Here is a 24,705-nt window from a genome sequence, read left to right as displayed (position 1 = left end):
GAGCCCTGATCCCTGCCTGTTAGTGCCGGAGGTGATGCTCCCATTGACACTATGGGATAACACATTGAAAGTAGTCGCTTATTTATAGCACAGGAAAACATTCCAGTGAGACAATTAGGACCCATGGAGACTGACATTAATTCCAGTCGCTGAACAAACAGATTTGGTTAAAACTTTAAACTCAAGGAATATGACATCAAAACATATATTTAATCAAATATTAGACAGATGGAAAGCCCAAAGCCCAGTATATTATTTTAATAAATAGTTGGAACAACAGAAACTATGAGACCCGCAATCTGACAGCATTGAAGCTAGATTATTGCTTCTGGCTGCTGGTACAATTGTACTTGTTTCTTGAAGCTTCCGATACTTGGATAGAATTGCTACAGCGTATAAAGAGCGGGTTGGCAGGTCTTACATTGTTGGTGTCGTTTACAACAGTGCGCTGAACAATATTCCTGTTAGCCATGGGTGGCCTGCTGGGGCTCCCGATGGGCATTGAAGACAACTCGGAGCACGCAGACAGGTCACGCAGAGCAGATCAAGCTGCGAGGAGAGGGAGGAGGAGGAGGTGCAGGGCACTAAGCAGGAGGCCGTATCTCATAAGGGCCATCAGGGAACAATACTCTTACCTCAACATAAGCGGAGATCAATGCATCCGATGGCTGCAGTTCAAGAAAGAGTTTGTGACGGAGATTTGTCAACTGCTGCAGCCACAATTGAAGCCTCAGGGCAGTGTAAGGACCGCATGGCCTGTGGTTGTCAAGGTAACCGTGGCGCTGAACTTTTACGGCGCTGGATCCTTTCAGGCCTTTGCTGGCGATGTGAGCAACATCTCACAGTTTGCTGTACACTGCTGTATAAGGGAGGTCACTGAGGCACTGTCGGAGCTGAATAAAAGGTTCATCACATTCCCTCTTGATAGAGAGAAGCTAAATGAGCGAGAGCGAGGCATTGCTCACATTGCTTCCCCATGGTGCCATTGACTGCAAGCATATTGCCATGTGTGCTCCAAATATCAACTCGGCCATCTTCATGAACAGAAAGTGGTTCCACTCCTTCAATATACACCAGATGTGCGACCACACGCAATGCATCATACAGATCAATGCCCGGTACCCTGGCAGCAGTCATGACGCGGTAGTCCTACCAGCATGGCAGGTTAAAGTCTAGCTATTGGGCGACCAGATCTATCCCTTCATGAAGTGGCTCACGACTCCGGTCAGGAACGCACGCATGCACGCAGAGAAGGCCGACAGAGTGAGCCATGCAGCCACACAACACGTCATGGAGCACACCGTAGCTGTCCAAAAGCAAAGCTTCCGCTCCGTGGTCCATACTGGAGCAGCACTCCGTTGATTGGGTGTCAAGATTCTGCGTTGTATGCTGCACAACCTCGCCCTTATAAGGGAACAGCCCTGGCCACTGCCGATTCGGCGAGAATCTGAGCAGCAGGCAGAGGAAGAGGAGAGAGAGGAGGAAGTGGAGGTAATGGAGAAAGGGCCCAAGAGGCAATAAGGTGAACAGGCCATGTCTGCCAGGACTCTGCGTGCTCACCTTATTAATGAGTGACATCAGTAACCTCAACAACACCGCCCAAGCCATCAACAAAAGTCATACACTCCCCACCTGTACTCTCACAGTCATCCTCCTCATGATTACGCATCGCTTCCACCCGCAGCGCATAAAGCTTGGGCTGATAAGTGGCAAGTAACATTCGCTCCTTACAAGTGCCAGACAATTACCATCTCCAACAAGAGAGGGTACAACCACCTCGCCTTGACATTCAACGGCATTACCATCGCCAAATCCCCACCATCAGCATTCTGGGGATCACCACTGAACAGAAAGTTAACTGAGCCGTTCACATAAGTACTGTGGCTACAAGAGCGGGTCAGAGGCTGGTTATAATGCCGTGAATGACTCACCTCCTGACTCGCCAAAGCCTTTCCACCATCAACAAGGGACAAGTCAGGAGTGTGATGGAATACTCTCCACTTGAATGGATGAGTACAGCTCCAAAAACACTCAAGAAGCTCAACACAATCCAGGAAAAAACAGTCCGCTTGATTGGTACCCCATCCACCACCCTAAACATTCACTCCCTTCACCACCGGCGCACTGTGGCTGCAGTGTGTACCATCCCAGGATACACTGCAGCAACTCGCCAAGGCTTCTTCGACAGCACTGCCCAAACCCGCGACCTCTTCCACCGAGAAGGACAAGGGCAGCAGGCACATGGGAACAACACCAGCTGCACGTTCCCCTCCAAGTCACACACCATCCCGACTTCGAAATATATCGCCGTTCCTTCGTCGTCGCTGGGTCAAAATCTGGAACTCCATACCTAACAGCACTGTGGGAGAACCTTCACCACACGGACTGCAGCAGTTCAAAAAGGCGGCTCAACAGCACCTTCTCAAGGGTAGTTAGGGATGGGCGATAAATGCTCGCCTTGCCAGCGACGCCCACATCCCATGACAGAATAAAAAAATACTGCGACTTCAAACACAAATTTATAAACGAACACATGATATCATGTAAACAACATTACCCATGTGCATTATTTCAGTGCCTGACACTCGTATGCCTTCACCGATCCTATTGCTCCTACAAGGTGCATCCCTAGAAGCTGGAGCATTGTTGGTGGGAGGCTGCTGACCTTCAATGGAGGAGAGTGCAGATGGCCTTGGAGATCGACCTTGAGCATTTCTGGGTGAGAGGGCCCGGCTTCAGACTGCACCATCCCGGCATGGGCTGCAGCATTCTGGCCTGGTTGGCTGACAGGCAACGGCAAGGGCATTGGCAGAGTGGCAGGGGTGGGAGCAGGAATGCTGTCGCCCGGAGAGCGGACAGCAGTCCTCGTTGGAGAACAGATTATTGGAGTGCTGTAACGCCCTGGAAGTCCTGTTCCACGATTGTACCCAGAGCCTCGATAAGAGCAGTCTGAGCCTTGAACGCTGCAGTCTGGGCTTCTAAAGTAGCAATCTGGGCTCCAATGCAGACATCCAGCACCGCCAGTTTCCATGGCCGCAGCAACGGCCCATCCAATGATGGCCAGCACTGGCTCCTCCATGGGGGTAAGGACGTGTCGGCGTGCTTGTCCTCCTCCAGTTCTTTTTGCTGCCTCCCGAAATGCGCCACCTTCTCCTTCAAGATTGAGGGAAGTGTCTCAGTGAGTGTCCTGCAAAATGTTTGGATAATGTGGCTGTTGTGGTTGAATAGTTGGCAAGTGTGTGTGACCTGTGAGTTGGGGGTGTGCGGCTTGCAGCAGTGATCATGTGTGAGGGTGAGAGGAGGATTGGAAGAGTTGACTGCTACTTGAAAGAATGTGTTGGTATGTGGGTGATGGGGGTTTTAGTGTGTTGAACAGTGGATGAGGCGAATGGTACAGTTCATAGAATAATATAAAATTACGGCACAGAAGGAGGCCATTCGGCCAATGCTGTTGGGAGCTGAAGTTGGGTGAAATGATGGGCAGACTCGTTCCTTGTCTTGCCTTTATTTCAGTGTTACAGTGCGATAAGCAGGATACAGTCAAGCCGAGGCACGAGCTCTTTAGACAGTACCCCCCAAATCAGCCAATGCGTGGCCCTGGTCCCTTTATGCTACCTTTGCTCACACCTTGGACAGGCCCACCGAAACCCACTTAATACACACAGACTGGGTATCTTTGTCAGCCACTCAACGCCACTTAAAAACAACTGGCTTTGGAACAGTCATTTTCCCCACAAAGACCAGTTTGTCTTTGTTCACCTCAATTAGGTATGAGTTTTCTCCCATCAAACTCAATCTTGCCCCAATTGCTGTGTCCTGTTTAGAGTAACGTGTGCCTTCCCTGAATTTGACTGTTCTTTTTTTTCCGAGACTGGTTGTCTCCGTTCATCATTCAACAGGCAGCAACTTTAATCTTATGTATATTTTCCCCAGGCTTTGAGTAATATCAATTTGCATCTGTACAACAGGAAGTCAATTGTTAGGCAAGGACATGGTCCCGACTTGACTTTCGTTGGATGGCTGTTCAACCCTCTCAGTCTTCATTGTATCTCTTTCCCTCATTCATGTCTCAACAGTAGGAGACGCCACTTGACAGTTGTCCTCACTCACCTTGACTAGTCGTGTCAAATCATTTAACTTCTTCCTGCACTGCATCCATGTTCTTGGTGCTTCACTCCTGGCATTGACCTCGTTCACTGCTTCCTCCGACTGCCACTTGAGCATATGCCTGGAGGGCCTCTTGACCAACCTCCCACCAACCCAGCGGATACAGGATGACCCTCCTCCTCTTCACCTCTTCCATCAGAGAACCTTGGAACACACTCTCACAGGCGCAGCCATTCACAGTGTCAGCTGGGGCTCAGTGGGTCGCCCTCTCATGAGTCAGAAGGTCGTGGGTTCAAGACCCACTCCAGAAACTTTAGCACCAAATCTAGGCTGACACTCCAGTGCAGTACTGAGGGAGAGCAACATTGTTGGAAGAGCCGTCTTTCGGATGAGACGTAAAACCATGTCCCCGATCTGCCCTCTCAGGTGGACATAAAAGGTTCCATGGCACTATATCGAAGAAGAGCAGAGGAGTTCTCCCCGGTATCCTGGGGCCAATATTTATCCCTCAACCAGCATCACTAAAACATAGATTATGTGGTCATTATCAAATTGCTGCTTGTGGGAGCGTGCTGTGCGCAAATTGGTTGCCAGGTTACCTACATTACAATAGTGACACTTCATTGGCTGTAAAGCGATTTGGTCTATCCTGAGGTTGTGAAAAGCGCTATATAAATGCAAGTCTTTTTTTTCCTTCAATATATTCCAGCATAGATTTACTTCCCAATGGGCTTCCACCAATTCCTGCTACCACATTGCACCTCTCCTTTAAGAGGTGCAGGCTGCCTTCAAGTCGAACGAGCCACTCCCGGGATCTGGACACCCTGCTGGTGCCTGCAGCTAATCAACGTAGCAATCATTGAAATCAGAAGGCACCAAGAATGTTAGGTGCTGCCTGCATCGCCACCAACGGGTGCGGATTAATCGCGCACCGCGTCCGTTTTTGATGGTTATCCAACAAAGGCACCTCTGTGTTTATAAACACCTCAGTGTATTTCACCCAGTGTCCAGAACTGTGAGGTCTCCGCCGATGTGACAGCTTTCTGTGTTTATAAACTTCTGTAGCAATGGCGAGGCCGACGTGCACCAACTTTCTCAGACTACGCACTGGAGGCCTCGGTGTAGGAGATGGACGCATAGAGGGGCTTCCAGCATCCGCAGAGCCGGTGGGGTGGGGGTGGAGGGGGCGGCAAGAGGCCCACCAGACAAATACTGCGCTAGAATTCAATGCCAGGAGCATTGCACCACACACATGGATGCAGTGCAGGAATAAATTCAACGATTTGACACGAATGGTCAACGTGAGTGAATTCAACTGCCAAATGTCGTCTCCTACCAACTGCACCATTAAACAAGACCATGACAGTCACATCACCCAAACAACTTGCAGGACACTCACTGGACGAGACAGTGCTGGCCATCATTGGACGGGCCGTCGCTGCGGACCTGGTCACTGGGGGTGCTAGAGGCCTCGACGAAGGGGGTCTCGACAATCCATACCTCATGCTCCTTCTCGTTTCCCACTTCTCCCTCACCTCACAAGCTGTTCTGGCTCACGTGCTGCAGATGATGCAAGCACTCACATCTTACTGTCTCCTCTCCCCGCACCACAACTCAACCCGTGTCCCGTTGGCATTGTAGATACCCAAGAACCGGAACCTGCCCAGTCGGAGGAGGAAGAGGAAGATGACAGTGATGATGTAGACACATCGTCACTCGATCTTATATTCCCAGCCACCAACTCAAGGACTCACTCTGCGCGTAGCTTAGGGGAGGCATCGGCACATGGTGAGACACCGGGCACAAGTGCGCAGGAGCCAGGGCAGGGGGAACGGAGACCACAGGTGCCAGATCGCCTGAGGGCACTAGTTCTGCTGCCGAGGAGTCAAATGAGGACTTCAATGGGCCCGGCTACAGAAGGCGGCTGATGGGCGTACAAAACCTATTGCTCGGTGCACTGGAAAGAATGAACACAATATCAAGGGGCATCGAGGAGTCCACTGGAACTTGGAACAGGGCTTTACACAGATCTTGGAGCCCATCCTTTCCTGCAGAGAACGGGTGATCACCTCCAGCAGCACACCTGTGGAACCAACCATGACGCAGAGCCTGTTGACCAATGTCACAGCTTCCACTGCAGCACAAACCAATGTCAAAGGTGTGTTTGCTTCATTTGGAAGCTCAGACTGCTGCGTTACAGGTTATATTCTCCAGCAGATCTCCAGGATTGCTGAGGCGCTTTCAGCATTCGGTTCGCCGGACGCCATCTTGGTAAAGGGTTTCGCGTGCCCGCAGATAACGAAAGCCTGTGACATGTAAAGTAGGGACAATATGCGTTAGATCAGTGTGCAACGCGGATTTAAAGTGATGGACAACATTTTGGGACTTAACGCTCAACTCAAAGACCAGACTTAACCCCAACCATCAGCACGTATCTTAGAGTGACTGAAGGACCCCCACCAGCCCTATTTAAAGGGACCATGCAGGATTTAAAGTTTAGTTGCTGGATTATTGCTTCTGGCCACTGATGCATTTGGAGGTCTCCTATAATTGAATACTCGGACATGGGGACATAGCCTAACATTTAGAGAAAGAACATGCAGGAGTGAAGTTAGGAATCGCTTCTACACGCAAAGGTTGGGAGAAGTTTGGAAAGCTCTTCTGCAAACTGCAGTTGATGCTCGCTCAATTGTGAATTGTCAGTCTGAGATTGATAGATTTCTGTGAACCAAGGATATTAAGGGATATGGGACTAAGACGGATACATGGAGTTAGGTCAGAGGTCCACCATGATCTCGTTGAATGGCGCAACAGGCTCGAGGAGCTAAATGTCACTGCCACTCGCTATCTCCTGTTATGCATCACCTCTTCTTGCAAGAACGCGAGAATTGTGTCGGTGAGTGTCCTGCAGGATGTCTGGGTGATGTGCCTGTCATGGTTGAATGGCTGCCAGTGTGTTTGACCTTGCAGCAGTGGTAATGTGTGATCGTGAGTGGAAGCATCTGGTAGGAAGAGTTGAATATTGCTTGAAAGAGTTTGTTGGTAGGTGGTTGATGGGGGGTGTAGTGCGTGGAGCAGTGGAAGCGGCGAATGGTGCAGTTGGTAGGAGGAGCCAGTTGACAGTTGACCTCACTCACCTTGGCCACTCATGCCAAAGCATTGAACTTTTTCCTGCATTGCATCCATGTTCATGGTGCTATGCTCCTGGCATTGACTTCGTCCCCGTTGCCTCCGACTGCCTTGGGAGCATTTGCCTGCAGGGCCCCTTGCCCCTCTGCGGATACAGGATGCCCCTCATTCTGTCCACATCTTGCACCAAGGCTTTAGTGCATCATCAGAGAACCTTGGTGCACGCTCTCTCGCAGGCCTGGTACAAATTCAGATCGGCAGATTGGTGAGGTCTGGCGTGCAGCTTGAAGGATGTGTGATTTAGTGGTGTGCAACCTTTATTTAATGATTTAACATAACTAATCAGTTTGTAAACAGGGACGGTACCTTCATCTATGTATCACGTGTGTGATTTCTGATCTCCGTTCAGATTCTCTGCAAATAAGAGATGCAGAATGTCACGAAGAGGTGCAGCCTGGCTTTAAGAGGTGGGAGTAAATCATGCCATTCGGGCTATATTCAATTTAACTCCCATTCTCCTTACTTTACATGATGCCGGTGTTTGTTATCCACACGTGCGCAAACGTCTTTGTCAAAATAGCGTCCAGCGCACGTCACACGAGATGCGTGCATTGCGGACTCCATTTTGAGAACTTAAGAGGCAGCAGAGTGGCTGAAAATTGGGCGCTGCACGGGCCAATTCCTGGATGCATTATGTATATCGCATAGAATACAGCTCGGCACAGATAATAGCCATTCGGCCCATCTGGGTAAAAAGTTCCCCTGAAACCGTTATTTAACTACAACAACAACTTGACTAAAGTGGCAGAAAACCTCAACTCATTTAAAAAGTACCTGGATGTGCACTTTATGTTCCGGAACCTACAGGGCTACCGACCAAGTGCTGGAAAGTGGGATTAAGCTGGACAGCTCTCTTTCGGCCAGCACAGACACGATGGGCCGAATGGCCTCCTTCTGTGCCGTTACTGTCTATGACAAACATGTAATTCTATTATATTTTGTATATTTTGCATCGAATGCACACTGCAACACAGAGGACATTCGGCCCAACTGCTATTTCTATTTTACAACTTCTTCTCCACAGAATATCCCTTTTTATATTGTCAGAGTCCGACCATCTCATAACCTTCCTCATACAAACTACCATCGAGTTGGACTAATTCAGACTTCAGACCACGTTTCTTTTATTTCTCTCACCAAACAAATTCACACTACAGTCCCTTTGGCGACGTCATTACACTTTTCAATACTACGTACCTTTGCTGACGCCGAGTACACTTTCCCCAGTACACCGTCCCTTTGGTGACACCGAGTACACTTTCCCCAATACACCGTCCCTTTGGTGACACCGAGTACACTTTCCCCAGTACACCATCCTTTTGGTGACACCGAGTACACTTTCCCCAATACACCGTCCTTTTGGTGACACCGAGTACACTTTCCCCAAAACACCGTCCCTTTGGTGATGCCTAGTACACTTTTCAGTACTCCGTGCCAACCCCAGATACTTTCCAGCGTCCTCTCTGGGCTGTTTTCAGGGAGCTGTGTCTCAGCAAGAGCAGCAGCCTTCTTCCTCTTGTGTCTCACCCTTTTAACTCTCAGCTAACTGGGGAAGGTCTTCACCCACTCCAGACTTAATTACTTCCTAAAGGTGAGGTCCATTAAAAGAACCATACCTCTCCTCTTAAAGTGGAGGTTTCTTAAAAGGGCCACACACTTACTCGGGGATCTGGACCCTCAGATACCGTGCTACAAGGGGCATACAGGGCTGAGTGCGGAATGAGAGGGAGCCTTACAGAGGGGTATGAGGGACAGAGTGGGGTATGAGAGGGAGCCTTATAGAGGGGTATAAGGGACTTAGTGGTGAAAGAGAGGAGTCCTTATAGAGGGGTATACGGGACTTCGTGAGGAATGAGAGGGGCCCTGACAAATGTCTGTTCCACCCCATCCCTAATTGAGACTCAAACCCTCCACCCCTATTGCTCGCACCCACATGAACCCTGCCACTTTCCTTCCCTCCATGTCCTAGTTTGGGTATCAGTTCTCAGGTGCTGGTGCGATCAGTCTGCTCCCTGTTATAGTACGTGAGGTTGAGTGTGTTTGTGAGTGTCAGTGTCTGTGTGTGTGTCGGTGAATGTCGATGTGAGTGTATGGGTGTGTCTGTGAGTTTTTTCTGTGAGTGTGTGAATGTAGCTGTGATTGTGTCTGTGATTGTTTCTGAAATTGTGACTATGATGGTGTCTGTGAGCGTCTCTGTGAGTGTGATTGCAATTGTGTATGTTAGCGCCGCAGTGATTGTGTCTGTGAGTGCGGCTGTATGTGTGTCTGCAAGTGTGGCGGTGTGTGTGACTGTTTGTTGCTGTGAGTGTATCTGTGTGTGTGGCAGTGAGTGTCGCAGTGTGACTGTGATTGTGTCTGTGTGTGAATGTGATTGTGTCTGTGAGTCTGGCTGTGTGTGTGGCTGTGTGTGGCTGTGAGTGTGTCTGTGAGTGTAGCTTTGAGTGTGTCTGTGCGTGTGACTGTGATTGTGTCTGTGTGTGACTGTGATGGTGTCTGTGAGTGTGTCTGTGAGTGTGGCTGTGTGTGAGGTTGTGAGTGTGGACGTGTGTGTGGCTGTGAGTGTGGCTGTGAGTAAGGCTGTGTGACTGTGATTATGTCTGCGAGTGTATCTGTGAGTGTGGCTGTGTGTGTGCCTGTGTGTGGCTGTTTGTGGCTGTATGTTTGGCTGTTTGTTGCTTTAAGTGTGACTGTGATTGTGACTGCGTGTGTGTTTTTGAGTGTGACTCTGTGTGGCTGTGAGTATGAGTGTGATTGTGTCTGTGTGTGACGGTGATTGTGTATGTTAGTGTGTCTGCGAGTGTGTCTGTGAGTGTGGCTGTTTGTGTGGCTGGACGTGTGGTTGTGCGTGGCTGTGATTGTTGCTGTGGTTGTGACAGTGAGTGTGTCTGTGAGTTTGTCTGCGAGTGTTTCTGTGAGTGTGGCTGTGAGTGTTTCTGTGATTGTGTATGTGAGTCAAAAAACAGCCATGGACAACTAAAGAGGTAAGGGACAGTATAAGACATAAGGAAAGGGCAAACAAAAAGGCAAAAAATGGCACCGATCCTGGCGAATGGGAATGATACAAAGATCAACAAAGGGTCACAAAACAGATAGCAAGAGCTACAAAAACAGAATATGAAAAGAAACTTGCAAGGGATATCAAAACCAATACGAAGAACTTTTATAGTTATATTAGGTAAAAGAGAGTGGTCAGGAGCAGTGTTGGCCCCTTAAAAACTGAAAATGGGGAAATGGCGGACATGTTGAATAATTACTTTGCTTCAGTATTTACATTCGAAAAAGAGGATAGCATGCCGGAAATCCCAAGAAAACTAATATTGAATCGGAGACAGGGATTCAATAAAATTAACATCAGCAAAGCAACAGTAATGAAGAAAATAATAGCACTAAAGAGTGACAAATCCCCAGGGCCAGATGATTTCCATCCCAAGGTTTTAAAGGAAGTCGGTGACCAGATTGCACTATAATCTTTTAAAGTTCTCTAGATTCAGGAACTGTCCCTCGAGATTGAAACTTGCACGTCACTCCGATTTTTAAGAAATGAGAGAGGGAAACCAGGGAATTATAGACGAGTTAGCCTAACATCTGTTGTGGGGAAAATGCTGGAGTCTATAATAAGGATAGGGTGACTGAACACATCGAGAATTTTCAGTTGATCAGAGAGAGCCAGCATGGATTTGTGAAAGGTAGGTCGTTCCTGACAAACCTGATTGAATTTTTGAAGAGGTGACTAAATTAGTGGACAGGGGAATGTCAATGGATGTTATTTATATGGACTTCCAGAAGGCATTTGATAAAGTCCCATATAAGAGACTGTTAGCTAAGATAGAAGGCCATGGAATCGAGGGAATAGTATGGACTTGGATAGGAAGTTGGCTGAGCGAAAGGGGACAGAGAGTAGGGATAATGGGTTGGTACTCACATTGGCAGGATATGACGAGTGGAGTCCCGCAGGGATCTGTCTTGGGGCCTCAATTATTCACAATATTTATTAACGACTTAGATGAAAACATAGAACGTCTCACATCTAAATTTGCCGATGACACAAAGATTGGTGGCATTGTAAGCAGTGTAGTTGAAAACATAAAATTACAACGGGATATTGAAATATTAGGTGAATGGGCAAAACTGTAGCAAATGACACCGGGGAGAACTTCCCCTGCTCTTGTTCGAAATAGTGTCATTGGATCTTTAATGTCCACCTGAGAGGGCAGATGGAGCCACGGTTTCATGTCTCATCCGAAAGACGGCTCCTCCAACAATGCTGCACTCCCTCAGTACTGCACTGGAGTGTCAGCCGAGATTTTGTGCTGAAGTTTCTGGAGTGGGTCGTGAACCCACTACCTTCTGACTCATGAGAGGTCGACCTACTGTGCCCCAGCTGACACTGTGAATGGCTGCGCCTGTGAGAGCGTGCACCAAGGTTCTCTGGTGGAAGAGGTGGAGAGCAGGAGGGGGATCATATATCCGTGCGGCGGCGGGGAGGTGGTGGGTGGGCAAGAGGCCTTCCAGACATATGCTCAAGTGGCAGTGGGAGGAAGTTATTAACGAGGTCAATGCCAGGAATGTAGCACCAAGAACATGAATGCAGTGCAGGATGAAGTTCAATGATTTGACACGACTAGTCAAGGTGAGTGAGGTCAACTTTCAAGTGTCGTCTCCTGCTGTTGAGACATGAAAGAGGGAAAGAGAAACAATGAAGACTGAGAGGGTTGAACAGCCACCCAGCCAAAGTCAAGTCGAGACCATGGTCTTGCCTAAAAATTGACTTCCTGTTGTACCGATGCAAATTGTGTATTATTCAAAGCTCGGGGGAAATATACATAAGATTGAACTTGCTGCCTGGTGAACGATGAACGGAGACAACCAGATCGGAAACAAAGACCAGTCAAATACAGGGGAGTCACACGTTACTCGAAACAGGACACAGCAATCGGGGCAAGATTGAGTTTGATGGGAGAAAACTCACACTTAATTGAGGTGAACAAAAACAGACTCGTCTTTGTGGGGGAAATGACTGTTCCAAAGCCAGTTGGTGTGAAGTATTGTTTGATTGGCAGACAAAGATACCCATTTTTTTATATTAATTGCTCGAGGTCGACCACTATGGCCATCCGCACTCTCCTCCATTGAAGGTCAGCAGCCTCCCACCACCCGTGCTCCAGCCACTGGAGATGAACCTTGTCGGAGCACGAGGATAGTTAAAGGCACACGAGTGACAGGCACTAAAATAGTACACAAGGATAAATATGGTAATGGTGTTTACATGATTTCATGTGTTAGTTTATAAATTGGTATTTGAAGTGTTTGATGTTGGATTTATTAACGTGCTGCGGGAGGAAGCAATCTTTAATCACGAGGAGGACGATTGGGATGTGGGAGAGGACAGGTGGGGAATGCAAGTGAGTTGGTGACTTGGGAGGTGTTGTTGAGGTTACTGATATCACGCATTAATAATGTGAGTAGGCAGAGCCCGAGCAGACAGGGTCTGTACAACTTATTGCCTCCTTGCCTCCTCCTCCAGTTCCTCCTCGCCCTCCTCTTCCTCCGCTCCCTCCTTTTCCTCTGCCTGTAGCTCAGTATCACGCCACATAGACAGTGGCCAGGGCTGTTCCGTTATGAGGGCGAGGTTGTGCAGCATACACCGACGAATCTTGACACCCGCTAATCGGAGTGCTGCAGGGCTCCATCAGAATGGACCAGCCAGCGGAAGCGTATCTTCAGGACACCGACAGTGTGCTTGATGGCGTTTTGTGTGGCTGCATGGCTCCCTCTGCAGGCCTGCTCTGCGTATGTGTGTGTGTTCCTGACCGGAGTCGTGAGCCACCTCATGAGGGGAGCGATCTGGTCGCCCAATAGCCAGCCGTTGGCCTGCCATGCTGACAGGACTGACTGGTAATGAAGGTGTCATACTGCTGACAAGGTAGCGGGCATTGACCTGTATGATGCGTTGCATGTGGTCGCATACCAGGTGTATATTGAAGGAGTGGAACCCCTTTCTGTTAATGAAGATGGCCGAGTTGATATTTGCAGCACACATGGCAAGATGCTTGCTGTCAATGGCACCATTGGGAAGCAATGCGAGCAATGCCTCACTCTCGCTCATTCAGCTTCTCTCGGTCAAGAGGGAATGTGATGAACCGTTTACACAGCTCGTACAGTGCCTCAGTGACCTCCCTTATGCAGCAGTGCACTGCAAACTGTGAGATGTTGCTCACACCGCCAGCAGAGGCCTGAAAGGATCCAGAGCCATAAAAGTTCAGCGCCATGGTTACCTTGACAGCCACAGGCCATGCTGTCCTTGCCCTGCTCTGAGGCTTAGTTGTGGCTGCAGCAGTTGAAAATCTATGTTGGAAACTCTTTCGTCAACTTCAGCAATCGGATGCACTGACCTCCGCTTATGTTGAGGTCAGAGTATTGTTCCCTGAAGGCGTTCATGAGATACAGCCTCCTGCTCAGTGCCCTGCACCTCCTCCTCCTCCTCCATCTACTTGCAGCTTGATCTGCTCTGAGTGACCTCTCTGCGTGCTCCCAGTCGTCTTCTATGCCTAGCGGGAGCCCAAGCAGGCCACCCATGGCTGCCAGGAATCTTGTGCAGCGCACTGTTGTAAATGACACCAACAATGTAAGACCTGCCAAACCGCTCTTTATACACTGGAGCAAATCTATCCAAGTATCGGAAGCATGAAGAAACACGTACAATTGTACCAGCAGCCAGAAGCAATAATCCAGCTTCAATGCTGACAGACCGCGGGTCTCATAGTTTCTGTTGTTCCAAATATTTATTAAAATAATATACTGGGCTTTGGGCTTTCCATCTGTGTTATATTTGATTAAATATATGTTTTGATGTCATATTCGTTGAGTTTAACGTTGTTAACCGAATCTATTTGTTCAGTGACCGGAATTAATGTCAGCCTCCATGGGCCGTAATTGTCTCACTGGAATTTTTTCGTGTGCTGTAAATAAGCGAATATATTCAATTTGTTATCCAATAGTGTCAGTGGGAGCATCCCCTCCGGCACTAACAGGGATCAATGGCTCTACAGAGTGGGAGAGAATAGATCGGAACCTGGGAACAATAAATTGGAATGTAAAACAATGGGTCAGAATATCAGAACAATGGATTGGAATGTGACAGCAATGGGTCGGAAGCTCAGAACAATAGATTGGGACAGTCCATTCTGGATATTTCAATATCTGTATGTATATTATGGTTCAATGTCATTGGAGGGGCGGACATATTATATGCTTCGGAGCATACAACTAATTTAATATCCCCTCCTCGCTGCTGTTGGTGTTCCTGGTAAGTCTCTACATCCAAATATTAATCATATACACCATGTTCCACAGTATTACTGTTCTTATTATTTACTAGCCCCTCCTCGCTGCTGTCGGTGTTCCTGGTGAGTCTTTATATCCATCGTAAAAATTAAAGTGTGAACGTGGAATGGGAACAATAGCGATAGGGGGAACATGCATGGGAAATATATTTAAAGCGGCTTTCTATGTGTGAGGATTAATTTACAATGGGATCCTGGGAGTGAGTTTGTATGTACAGGGAGCCCTAGCATGAGCCTGTTTTTACGGGGCCTTGGGGTGTGTCAGTATTTACAGGGTGGTCCAGAGATGATACTAATATTTGCCGGGAGTCCAGGGCCGATAGTAAAATTTAGAGGTGATCCAGAGACAGAAGTGATATTTACAGTGGATCCGGAGGTGGTACTAATATTTACAGTGCAATACAGGGAGGCAACTAGTATTTACAGGGGAACCAGAGATGGAACTAAGATTTAAAGAGGGACCCAGAAACAGTACTAATATATACAGTGAATCCAGAGACGGTACTAATATTTACAGGGGGATTCAGAGACTGTATTAATATTTACAGTTGATCCGCAGGTGGTACTAATATTTACAGGAGGATACAGGGAGGCAACTATTGTTTGCAGGAGAACCAGAACTGGAACTTATATTTGCAGGTGGATACAGATACAGTACTAATATACACTGGAAATCCAGATATTGCACTAGTAATAACAGGGGATCCAGAGAATGTATTAATATTCACAGGGGATCCGGAGACTGTACGAATATTCACAGGGGATCCGGAGACTCGACCAATATTTACAGGGGATCCAGAAAGTGTACTAATGATTACAGGTGAACCAGAGACTGTACTAATAATTACTGGGGATCCAGAGAATGTACTAATATTTACAGGGGATCCAGAGAGTGTACTAATATTTACAGGGGATCCAGAGAGTGTACTAATATTTACAGGGAATACAGAGATTGTTCTAATATTTACAGGGGATACAGAGACTGTACTAATTGTTACAAGGTGTACAGAGACTGTACTAATATTTGCAGGGAATCCAGAGTCTGTACTAATATTGATAGGGGATCAAGAGAGTTTACTAATGTTTACATGTGATCCAGAGACAGTACTTATATTTATATGGGATCCAGAGACTGTACTAATATTTGCAGGGGATGTAGACACTGTATTAATATTCACAGAGGATCCCGAGACTGTACTAATATTTACGGATGATCCAGAGACTGTACAAATATTTACAGGGGATCCAGAGACTGTACTAATATTTACAGGGGATCCAGAGGCTGTACTAATAATTACAGAGAATCCAGCGATTTCACCAGAATATATAGTTGGTTCCAGAGACTTTATTATTGTTTACAGTGAGTCCCAGCTTGATCTAAAAATCCCATCTTTATTTTCCTTCCTTACAGTTAATTTATTGACAATGGTGATTCTATCTCGTGGAAAGTGCGGTCTCTCCAAATGTGTCACTCACTACCTGGTGTCCATGGCAGCGGCGGATCTACTGGTCGTTATCACTGATCTGACATTGAGGAAGATTCCCATTATTTATCGTTCACAGTTGACTTTTCTTGACCACTTTCCCATATGTGATATCCACACCGTCCTGCTTTATGCTGTCACGGACTATTCTGTCTGGTTCACCGTCACTTTAGCCTTTGATCGATTTGTGGCCATTTATTGCCAGAAGCTGAAAACTAATTATTGCAGCAAGAAAACGGCAGATGTGGTTCTGGGAACAGTGAGTGTGCTGAGCTGTTTAAAGAACATTTTCTGGTACTTTATGTTCAAAGGTCCATATCTGCCTTGGTTTTGTAATGATGTAACGGGTGTTTCAACGTCACCGGTATGGTCAGCAATCGAACTCCTTCATTATATCCTCACCCCATGTGTCCCATTTAATCTGATTGTGTTCCTCAATGTTTTAACAGTCAGACACATTTTCGTGGCCAGCAGAGCCTGCAGGAGACTCCGGGGTCACAGCAGTGGGGAAAGTCCTATACACCCAGAGATGGAAAGTCGCAGGAAATCAATGATTTTACTGTTCGTTATATCAGGAAACTTTATCGTGTTATGGGTGGTGTTCATGTTTTATTCTATCAATCGACGGTTGTTGTATTTGGCGCGAACGTCTGTAATTCTACATCCACTTGTACAAGAACTGGGATTTGTGCTCCAGCTCCTGAGTTGCTGCACAACCACCTGTATTTATGCCGTGACCCAGGCGAAATTCAGAGAGCAGTTGAAGAACGTGGTGAAATATCCCTTGACTGTAATTGTTAAATTCATTAAATAGTGCGAAGATCTGAAGACGGCAGAGTGAGAACTGTGTCATTCCGATCGGCTGCGGTGCTGCAAACACTGGGTGTTCATGTTAGTGCTGAAACGTTTGTATCCTGAGGCTATTGATAGACTCATTGTACAGATCTTGTCAAAGTGCGTATCACATGCAAGGGCAAGTTGTAAAATAATATCTGGTCATCTATCGCAAAAAATGTTTGTCCATATGGGATAAATTAAAAGGTAATTAAGTAAACAGCAACACACGCTGACGGTGACCAGAGTGTGAATGGGCGGGAGGTCGAGGAGATCCTATGACTGCAGGTGTCGGTGATCAGCGTGTGAGTGGGGCGGGGGGCAGAGGAGATCCCATGACTGTAGGTGTCGGTGATCAGTGTGTTAATAGGGTGAGAGGTAGAGCAGATCCCGGTATTGTTGGTGTCGGTGGTCAGTCTGTTAATGGGGCGGGAGATACACAAGATCCCGAGGCTGTCGGTCCCGGTGATCAGTGTGTTAATGGGAGGGAGGTAGAGGAGATCCCAGGGCCGCAGGTGCAGGTGTTCAGAGTGTGAATGGGGCGGGAGAAACAGAGAAACAGAGAAATAGGAGCAGGGGTATGCCTTTCGGCCCTTCGAGCCTGCTCCGCCATTCAATATGTTCATGGCTGATCTGAATATCTATTTCAATACCATTTCCACACTCTCTCTCTCCATACCCCTTGATGCCTTTTCTGTCTCGAAATCTATTTAGCTCCTTCTTAAATCTATTCAGTGACTTGGCCTCAACAACCTTCTGTGGTTGATAATTCCATCGGTTCACCACCTTCACATTGAAGAAATTTCTCCTCATCTCAGTCCGAAATGTCCTACCCCGTATCCTGAGACTGTGACCCCTCGTTCTGGACCCACCAGCCCGGGGAAACATCCTCCCTGCATCTAGTCTGTCTAGCCCTGTCAGAATTTTATATGTTTCAATGAGATCCCCTCTCATTCTTTTAAACTCGAATGAATACAGGCCAAGTCGACTCATTCTCTCCTCATTCGACAGCCCTCCCATCCCAGCAATCAGTCGAGTGAACCTTCGCTGAACCCCCTCTATGGTAAGTATATACTTTCTTAGGTAAGGAGACCAAAACTACACACTATACTCCAGGTGTGGTCTCAACAAGGCCCTGTATAACTGCAGTAAGACATCCTCGCTCCTGTACTCAAATCCTGTTGCAATGAAGGCCAACATCCCATTTGCCTTCCTAACTGCTTGCTGAACCTGCATGTTTGCTCTCAGTGACTGTTGTACAAGGACACCCAGGTCACTTTGTACATCAATATTTCCCAATCTATCACCATTTCAATAATACTCTGCCTTTCTGCTTTTACTTCCTTCACATTTATCCACATTATACTGCATCTGCCATGTATTTGCCCACTCACTCAACTTGTCTAAATCGCCTGGAAGCCTCTTTGCATCCTCCTCACAACTCACGATCCCACCTAGTTTTGTGTCGTTAGCAAACTTGGAAATATTACATTTGGTTCACTCGTCCAAATCATTGATATATATTGTGAATAGCTGGAGTCCAAGCACTGATTCCTGCGCTACCCCACTCGTCACTGCCTGCCACCCCTAATAAGACCCATACATTCATGCTCACTGTTTCCTGTCTGTTAACCAATTATCAATCCAAGCCAGTATATTACCACCAATCCCATGTGCTTTAATTTTGGACACTAATCTCTTATTTCGGACTTTTTCAAAGGCCTTCTGAAAATCCAAATAAAGCACATTCACTGGTTCTCCTTTATCTGTTCTACCTCAAAAAACTCCAGTAGTTTTGACGAACATGATTTCCCTTTCATAAATCTGTGTTGACTTTGTCTAATCCCGTTGACATGTTTTAACTGTGCTGTTATCACATCCTTTATAACAGACTGTAGCATTTTCCCTACTACTGACGTTAGACTAACCGGTCTGTGCTTCCCTGCTTTCTCTTTCCCTCCTTTTTTTAAATAGTGGGGTTACATTTGCCACCCTCCAATCCGCAAGAACTGTTCCATAATCTATAGAATTTTGGAAGATGACAAATAATGCAACCATTATTTCCATGGCTACCTCTTTTAGTACTCTGGGACGCTGGTTATCAGGCCCTGGGGATTTATCGGCTTTCAGTCCCATTAATTTCACCAGCACTATTTTTTAAAAAAATTAAAATTCCTTTAATTCCTTCTTTTTACTAGTCCCTTGGTTATTCTCGCATTTCTGGGAAGTTATTGGTTTCCTCTTCCGTGAAGACAGAACGAAAGCATATGCTCAATTACTCTGACATTTCCTTGCTCCCCATTATAAATTCTTCTGTTTCTGACTGTAAGGGATGTACATTTGTCTTCACGAATCATTTTATTTTTATATACTGTGATCAATGTGTTAACGGGGTGATGGGGAGGTGGGGGTGTGGGGGTGTGGTGGGTAGAGGAGATCCCGGGACTGCAGGTGTCAGTGATCAGTGTGTTAATAGATCATGAGGTGGAGGAGAACCCAGGACTGCAGGTGTCGGTGATCAGTTCTTCAGGGGGCATGAGGGAGTGCAGATCCCGGGACTGTGGGTGTCGGTGATCACTGTATTAATGGGGCGGCTATCGAGGTGATAATAGAATAATGGAATCTTAGATTCCAACAGCAGAGCTGTAGGCCATTCGGCGTCTTCGTGCATGTGCCTGTTAATTAACTCCAACAACCCGAACCCAGCAATTTAGTTGGCTTCGACTACATGTCCAATTGCCTTTTCAAACATCCTCCGGCACCAGTTTCCATCGCTCTTTCATCTGGTGACAAAATTCTCCTCATTACCCCTCTAGTTCTTTTGCCAATTATTTGAAATCTGAGACCTTTTGTTACTGACCCACTTGCCACAGGAAACAGCTCCTACCTACTTGCTCTATCAAGACCCTTCATCATTTTGAATGCCTTTGTTTTGTCTCCCCTTTAACCTTCTCTGCTCCAAGGAGAACAACCCCAGCTTCTCTACTCTGTACTCCTCCAAGGCCTTGACATCCTTCCTGAAGTGAGGTGCCCAGAATTGGACACAATGCTCCAACTGAGGCCTAACCAGTGATTTATAAAGGTTGAGCTTGGCTTCCTGGTTTTTTACTGTATGCCTCTAGTTACAAAGCCAAAAATCCCATACGCTTTCTTAACTGCCTTTTCAACTTGCCCTCCCACCTTCAAAGATTTGGAATTCCCCTCCCCTCCCGGTCCCTCTGTTCTTGCTCCCTCCTCAAATTTGTCCCATTTCGATTGTACTGCCTCGCCATGTTGTTACTCCCAAAGTGCATCACTTCACACTCATTAAATTGCATCTTCCATGTGTCTGCCCATTTCACCAGTCTGTCTGTGTCCTCATGATGTCTGCTATTATCGTCCACACTATTTACTACGTTGCCATTTTTGTGTTTCCTGCAGGCTTGGGAATTGTGCGACTGAAACACAAGTGCAAGTTATTTACATATAACAAGAAAAGCAAATTTACTGATACCGATGCTTGGGGGACCCCACTGCTTCTCTCCAGTCAGATCAACATCCGTTCAATGTTACTGTCTGCTCCCTATCCATCAGCCAATAATGTGCGAAAGTAACCACGTCCCTTCAATCCCATGCACTTCTATGTTCCGAATCTGTTCAAAGTTTGCAGAATACGAAACTCGGAAATGTAGGAAATAATGTCGAGGATCGTAACAGATTCAAGAGGACATCGACAGACTGTGGAAATGGGCAGACAGATGGCAGCTGAAATTTGACATCGAGAAGTGTGAAGTGATGACTTTGTCGGGGCAATGAGGAGAGGCAATATCAACTAAATGGGTCAATTTTAACGTGGGTGCAGGAACAGAGAGACCTGGAGCAGTATGTGGGCTAATCTTTGAAGGTGGAAGGACAAGTTGAGAAGTCTGTTAAAAAAGCATATGGAACTTTGCCATATTAATATGGGCTTTATTAATACAAAAGCAAGGAAGTTGCTCCAACACCGAATCTCAATGGTATTATTTTGAGGGGGGAGCAAGAGGCCTGAAACTTTTTTCTTCAACACCCAAACCAAAATTGAGCAAATTTTCCCAGTACTTATTCTCGGCTTATATCTGCTTGACACATCCTGCACCACTCTCCTTCCCTGGAATCACCCTTCTGTACCCTCGCAGTTCTGCGTGCGCTCTGTCCACACGGCAACCCATTCTGATATCAATCAAAGAAACCATCCCCACCAATCTCAGCTCTTTTCGAAAGCTGCCAATCAGCTCATTGATTGCTGAGCTGACGCAACCAATTTGGTCGAGATTGAAAGCAATGTGGCCGAAAATGGATGGAACAGACACAAATAAAAACAAGATTAAAGAGATAAATAGATAAATTCAAGAGTATGGAAGAAAGCTGAGGAGGAGGCTAAGTAATATTTTAGAACTATATTTAAATCGATGAACTATATTCTATTAATATTACAATACTCAAGCAACTGCGAATTTCCCAGGACCATTATTAATATGAAGTATTTCTTGAGATTTAGCGTGTGAGGTGAAATGTGAAACAGTTGGCCAGAGCAGGGATGCTGTCATTAAAAGGGTGAAAGGCACCTTGACACGTAGATATCAGCCAAAATTCAATCATGATTCTGTTCCCACCATCTGCCCAAATACTGTGTGCAGCCATTCAGGCCAAGTCATTATAACAGCAACAACAACTTGCATAATACAACGCCTTAAATGTGGAAAAAAACATCCTGAGGGGCTTCAGGGTGGGGCGAGGGAAAAGATAAGCCAAGGAAGGAGATATTACGAGAGGTGACCAAAAGCTCGGTCAAAGAGATGGGTTTAAAGAGAGCGGCGTTTTGCTCTCAAGATTGGAGGAGAGGGAAGGGAAAGGACAAAGGAAAACTACATCTACCTGGAAGGAATTATAGAATCATAGAATCATAGAAGTTACAACATGGAAACAGGCCCTTCGGCCCAACATGTCCATGTCGCCCAGTTTATACCACTAAGCTAGTCCCAATTGCCTGCACTTGGCCCATATCCCTCTATACCCATCTTACCCATGTAACTGTCCAAATGCTTTTTAAAAGACAAAATTGTACCCGCCTCTACTACTGCCTCTGGCAGCTCGTTCCAGACACTCACCACCCTTTGAGTGAAAAAATTGCCCCTCTGGACCCTTTTGTATCTCTCCCCTCTCACCTTAAATCTGTGCCCCATCGTTTTCGACTCCCCTACCTTTGGGAAAAGATTTTGACGATCGACCTTATCTATGCCCCTCATTATTTTATAGACTTCTATAAGATCACCCCTTAACCTCCTACTCTCCAGGGAAAAAAGTCCCAGTCTGTCGAACCTCTCCCTGTAAGTCAAACCATCAAGTCCCGGAAGCATCCCAGTAAATCTTTTCTGCACTCTTTCTAGTTTAATAATATCCTTTCTATAATAGGGTGACCAGAACTGTACACAGTACTCCAAGTGTGGCCTCACCAATGCCCTGTACAACTTCAACAAGACATCCCAACTCCTGCATTCAATGTTCTGACCAATGAAACCAAGCATGCTGAATGCCTTCTTCACCACCCTATCCACCTGTGACTCCACTTTCAAGGAGCTATGAATCTGTACTCCCAGATCTCTTTGTTCTATAACTCTCCCCAACGCCCTACCATTAACGGAGTAGGTCCTGGCCCGATTCGATCTACCAAAATGCATCACCTCACATTTATCTAAATTAAACTCCATCTGCCATTCATCGGCCCACTGGCCCAATTTATCAAGATCCCGTTGCAATCCTAGATAACCTTCTTCACTGTCCACAATGCCACCAATCTTGGTGTCATCTGCAAACTTACTAACCATGCCTCCTAAATTCTCATCCAAATCATTAATATAAATCACAAATAACAGCGGACCCAGCACCGATCCCTGAGGCACACCGCTGGACACAGGCATCCAGTTTGAAAAACAACCCTCTACAACCACCCTCTGTCTTCTGTCGTCAAGCCAATTTTGTATCCAATTGGCTACCTCACCTTGGATCCCATGAGATTTAACCTTATGTAACAACCTACCATGCGGTACCTTGTCAAATGCTTTGCTGAAGTCCATGTAGACCACGTCTACTGCACAGCCCTCATCTATCTTCTTGGTTACCCCTTCAAAAAACTCAATCAAATTCGTGAGACATGATTTTCCTCTCACAAAACCATGCTGACTGTTCCTAATTAGTCCCTGCCTCTCCAAATGCCTGTAGATCCTGTCCCTCAGAATACCCTCTAACAACTTACCCACGACAGATGTCAGGCTCACTGGTCTGTAGTTCCCAGGCTTTTCCCTGCCGCCCTTCTTAAACAAAGGCACAACATTTGCTACCCTCCAATCTTCAGGCACCTCACCTGTAGCGGTGGATGATTCAAATATCTCTGCTAGGGGACCCGCAATTTCCTCCCTAACCTCCCATAACGTCCTGGGATACATTTCATCAGGTCCCGGAGATTTATCTACCTTGATGCGCGTTAAGACTTCCAGCACCTCCCTCTCTGTAATATGTACACTCCTCAAGACATCACTATTTATTTCCCCAAGTTCCCTAACATTCATGCCTTTCTCAACCGTAAATACCGATGTGAAATATTCATTCAGGATCTCACCCATCTCTTGTGGTTCCGCACATAGATGACCTTGTTGATCCTTAAGAGGCCCTACTCTCTCCCTAGTTACCCTTTTGCCCTTTATGTATTTGTAGAAGCTCTTTGGATTCACCTTTGCCTGATCTGCCAAAGCAATCTCATGTCCCCTTTTTGCCCTCCTGATTTCTCTCTTAACTCTACTCCGGCAATCTCTATACTCTTCAAGGCATCCACTTGATCCCAGCTGCCTATGCATGTCATATGCCTCCTTCTTCTTTTTGACTCGTGCCTCAATCTCCCGAGTCATCCAAGGTTCACTACTTCTACCAGCCTTGCCCTTCACTTTATAAGGAATGTGCTTACCCTGAACCCTGGTTAACACACTTTTGAAAGCCTCCCACTGACCAGACGTCCCTTTGCCTGCCAACAGACTCTCCCAATCAACTTCTGAAAGTTCCTGTCTAATACCATCAAAATTGGCCTTTCCCCAATTTAGAATTTTAACTTTTGGGCCAGACCTATCCTTCTCCATAGCTATCTTAAAACTAATGGAATTATGATCACTGGTCCCAAAGTGATCCCTCACTAACACTTCTGTCACCTGCCCTTCCTTATTTCCCAAGAGGAGGTCAAATTTTGCTCCCTCTCTAGACGGGCCATCCACATACTGAATGAGAAATTCCTCCTGAATACACTCAACAAATTTCTCTCCATCCAAGCCCCTAATGCTATGGCTGTCCCAGTCAATGTTGGGAAAGTTAAATTCCCCTACTATTACCACCCTATTTTTCTTGCAGCTGTCTGTAATCTCCTTACATATTTGCTCCTCAATTTCCCGTTGACTATTTGGGGGTCTGTAGTACAATCCTATCAAAGTGATCTCTCCCTTCTGATTTTTCAGTGCTACCCATACAGACTCAGTGGGCGAACCCTCGGATATATCCCCTCTCACTACTGCCGTGATGTTCTCCCGAATCAAGAACGCAACTCCCCCTCCTCTCTTACCTCCTGCTCTATCTTTCCCAGAGCATGTGTACCCTGGAACATTGAGCTGCCAGTCCTGCCCCTCCCTTAGCCATGTTTCAGTAATAGCTATAACATCCCAGTCCCATGTACCCATCCATGCCCTGAGTTC

The 24,705-nt window shown here is 46.6% G+C and overlaps 1 protein-coding gene across 1 annotated transcript; it reads left to right on the top strand.

The window, feature by feature from the left end:
• The first annotated feature begins 16,064 nt into the window (after positions 1-16,064).
• LOC137319823 (probable G-protein coupled receptor 139) lies at positions 16,065-16,937 on the top strand. Its single transcript, XM_067981744.1, has one exon. It carries the CDS (start codon positions 16,065-16,067, stop codon positions 16,935-16,937), a length of 873 nt encoding a protein of 290 aa, XP_067837845.1.
• Positions 16,938-24,705: the final 7,768 nt, after the last annotated feature.

This window comes from Heptranchias perlo, unplaced genomic scaffold, assembly GCF_035084215.1.
Source record: "Heptranchias perlo isolate sHepPer1 unplaced genomic scaffold, sHepPer1.hap1 HAP1_SCAFFOLD_90, whole genome shotgun sequence".
NCBI lineage: Eukaryota > Metazoa > Chordata > Chondrichthyes > Hexanchiformes > Hexanchidae > Heptranchias > Heptranchias perlo.
The sequence above is the reverse complement of the archived record's forward strand: the minus strand, read 5'-3'. Positions and strand labels throughout refer to the sequence as shown.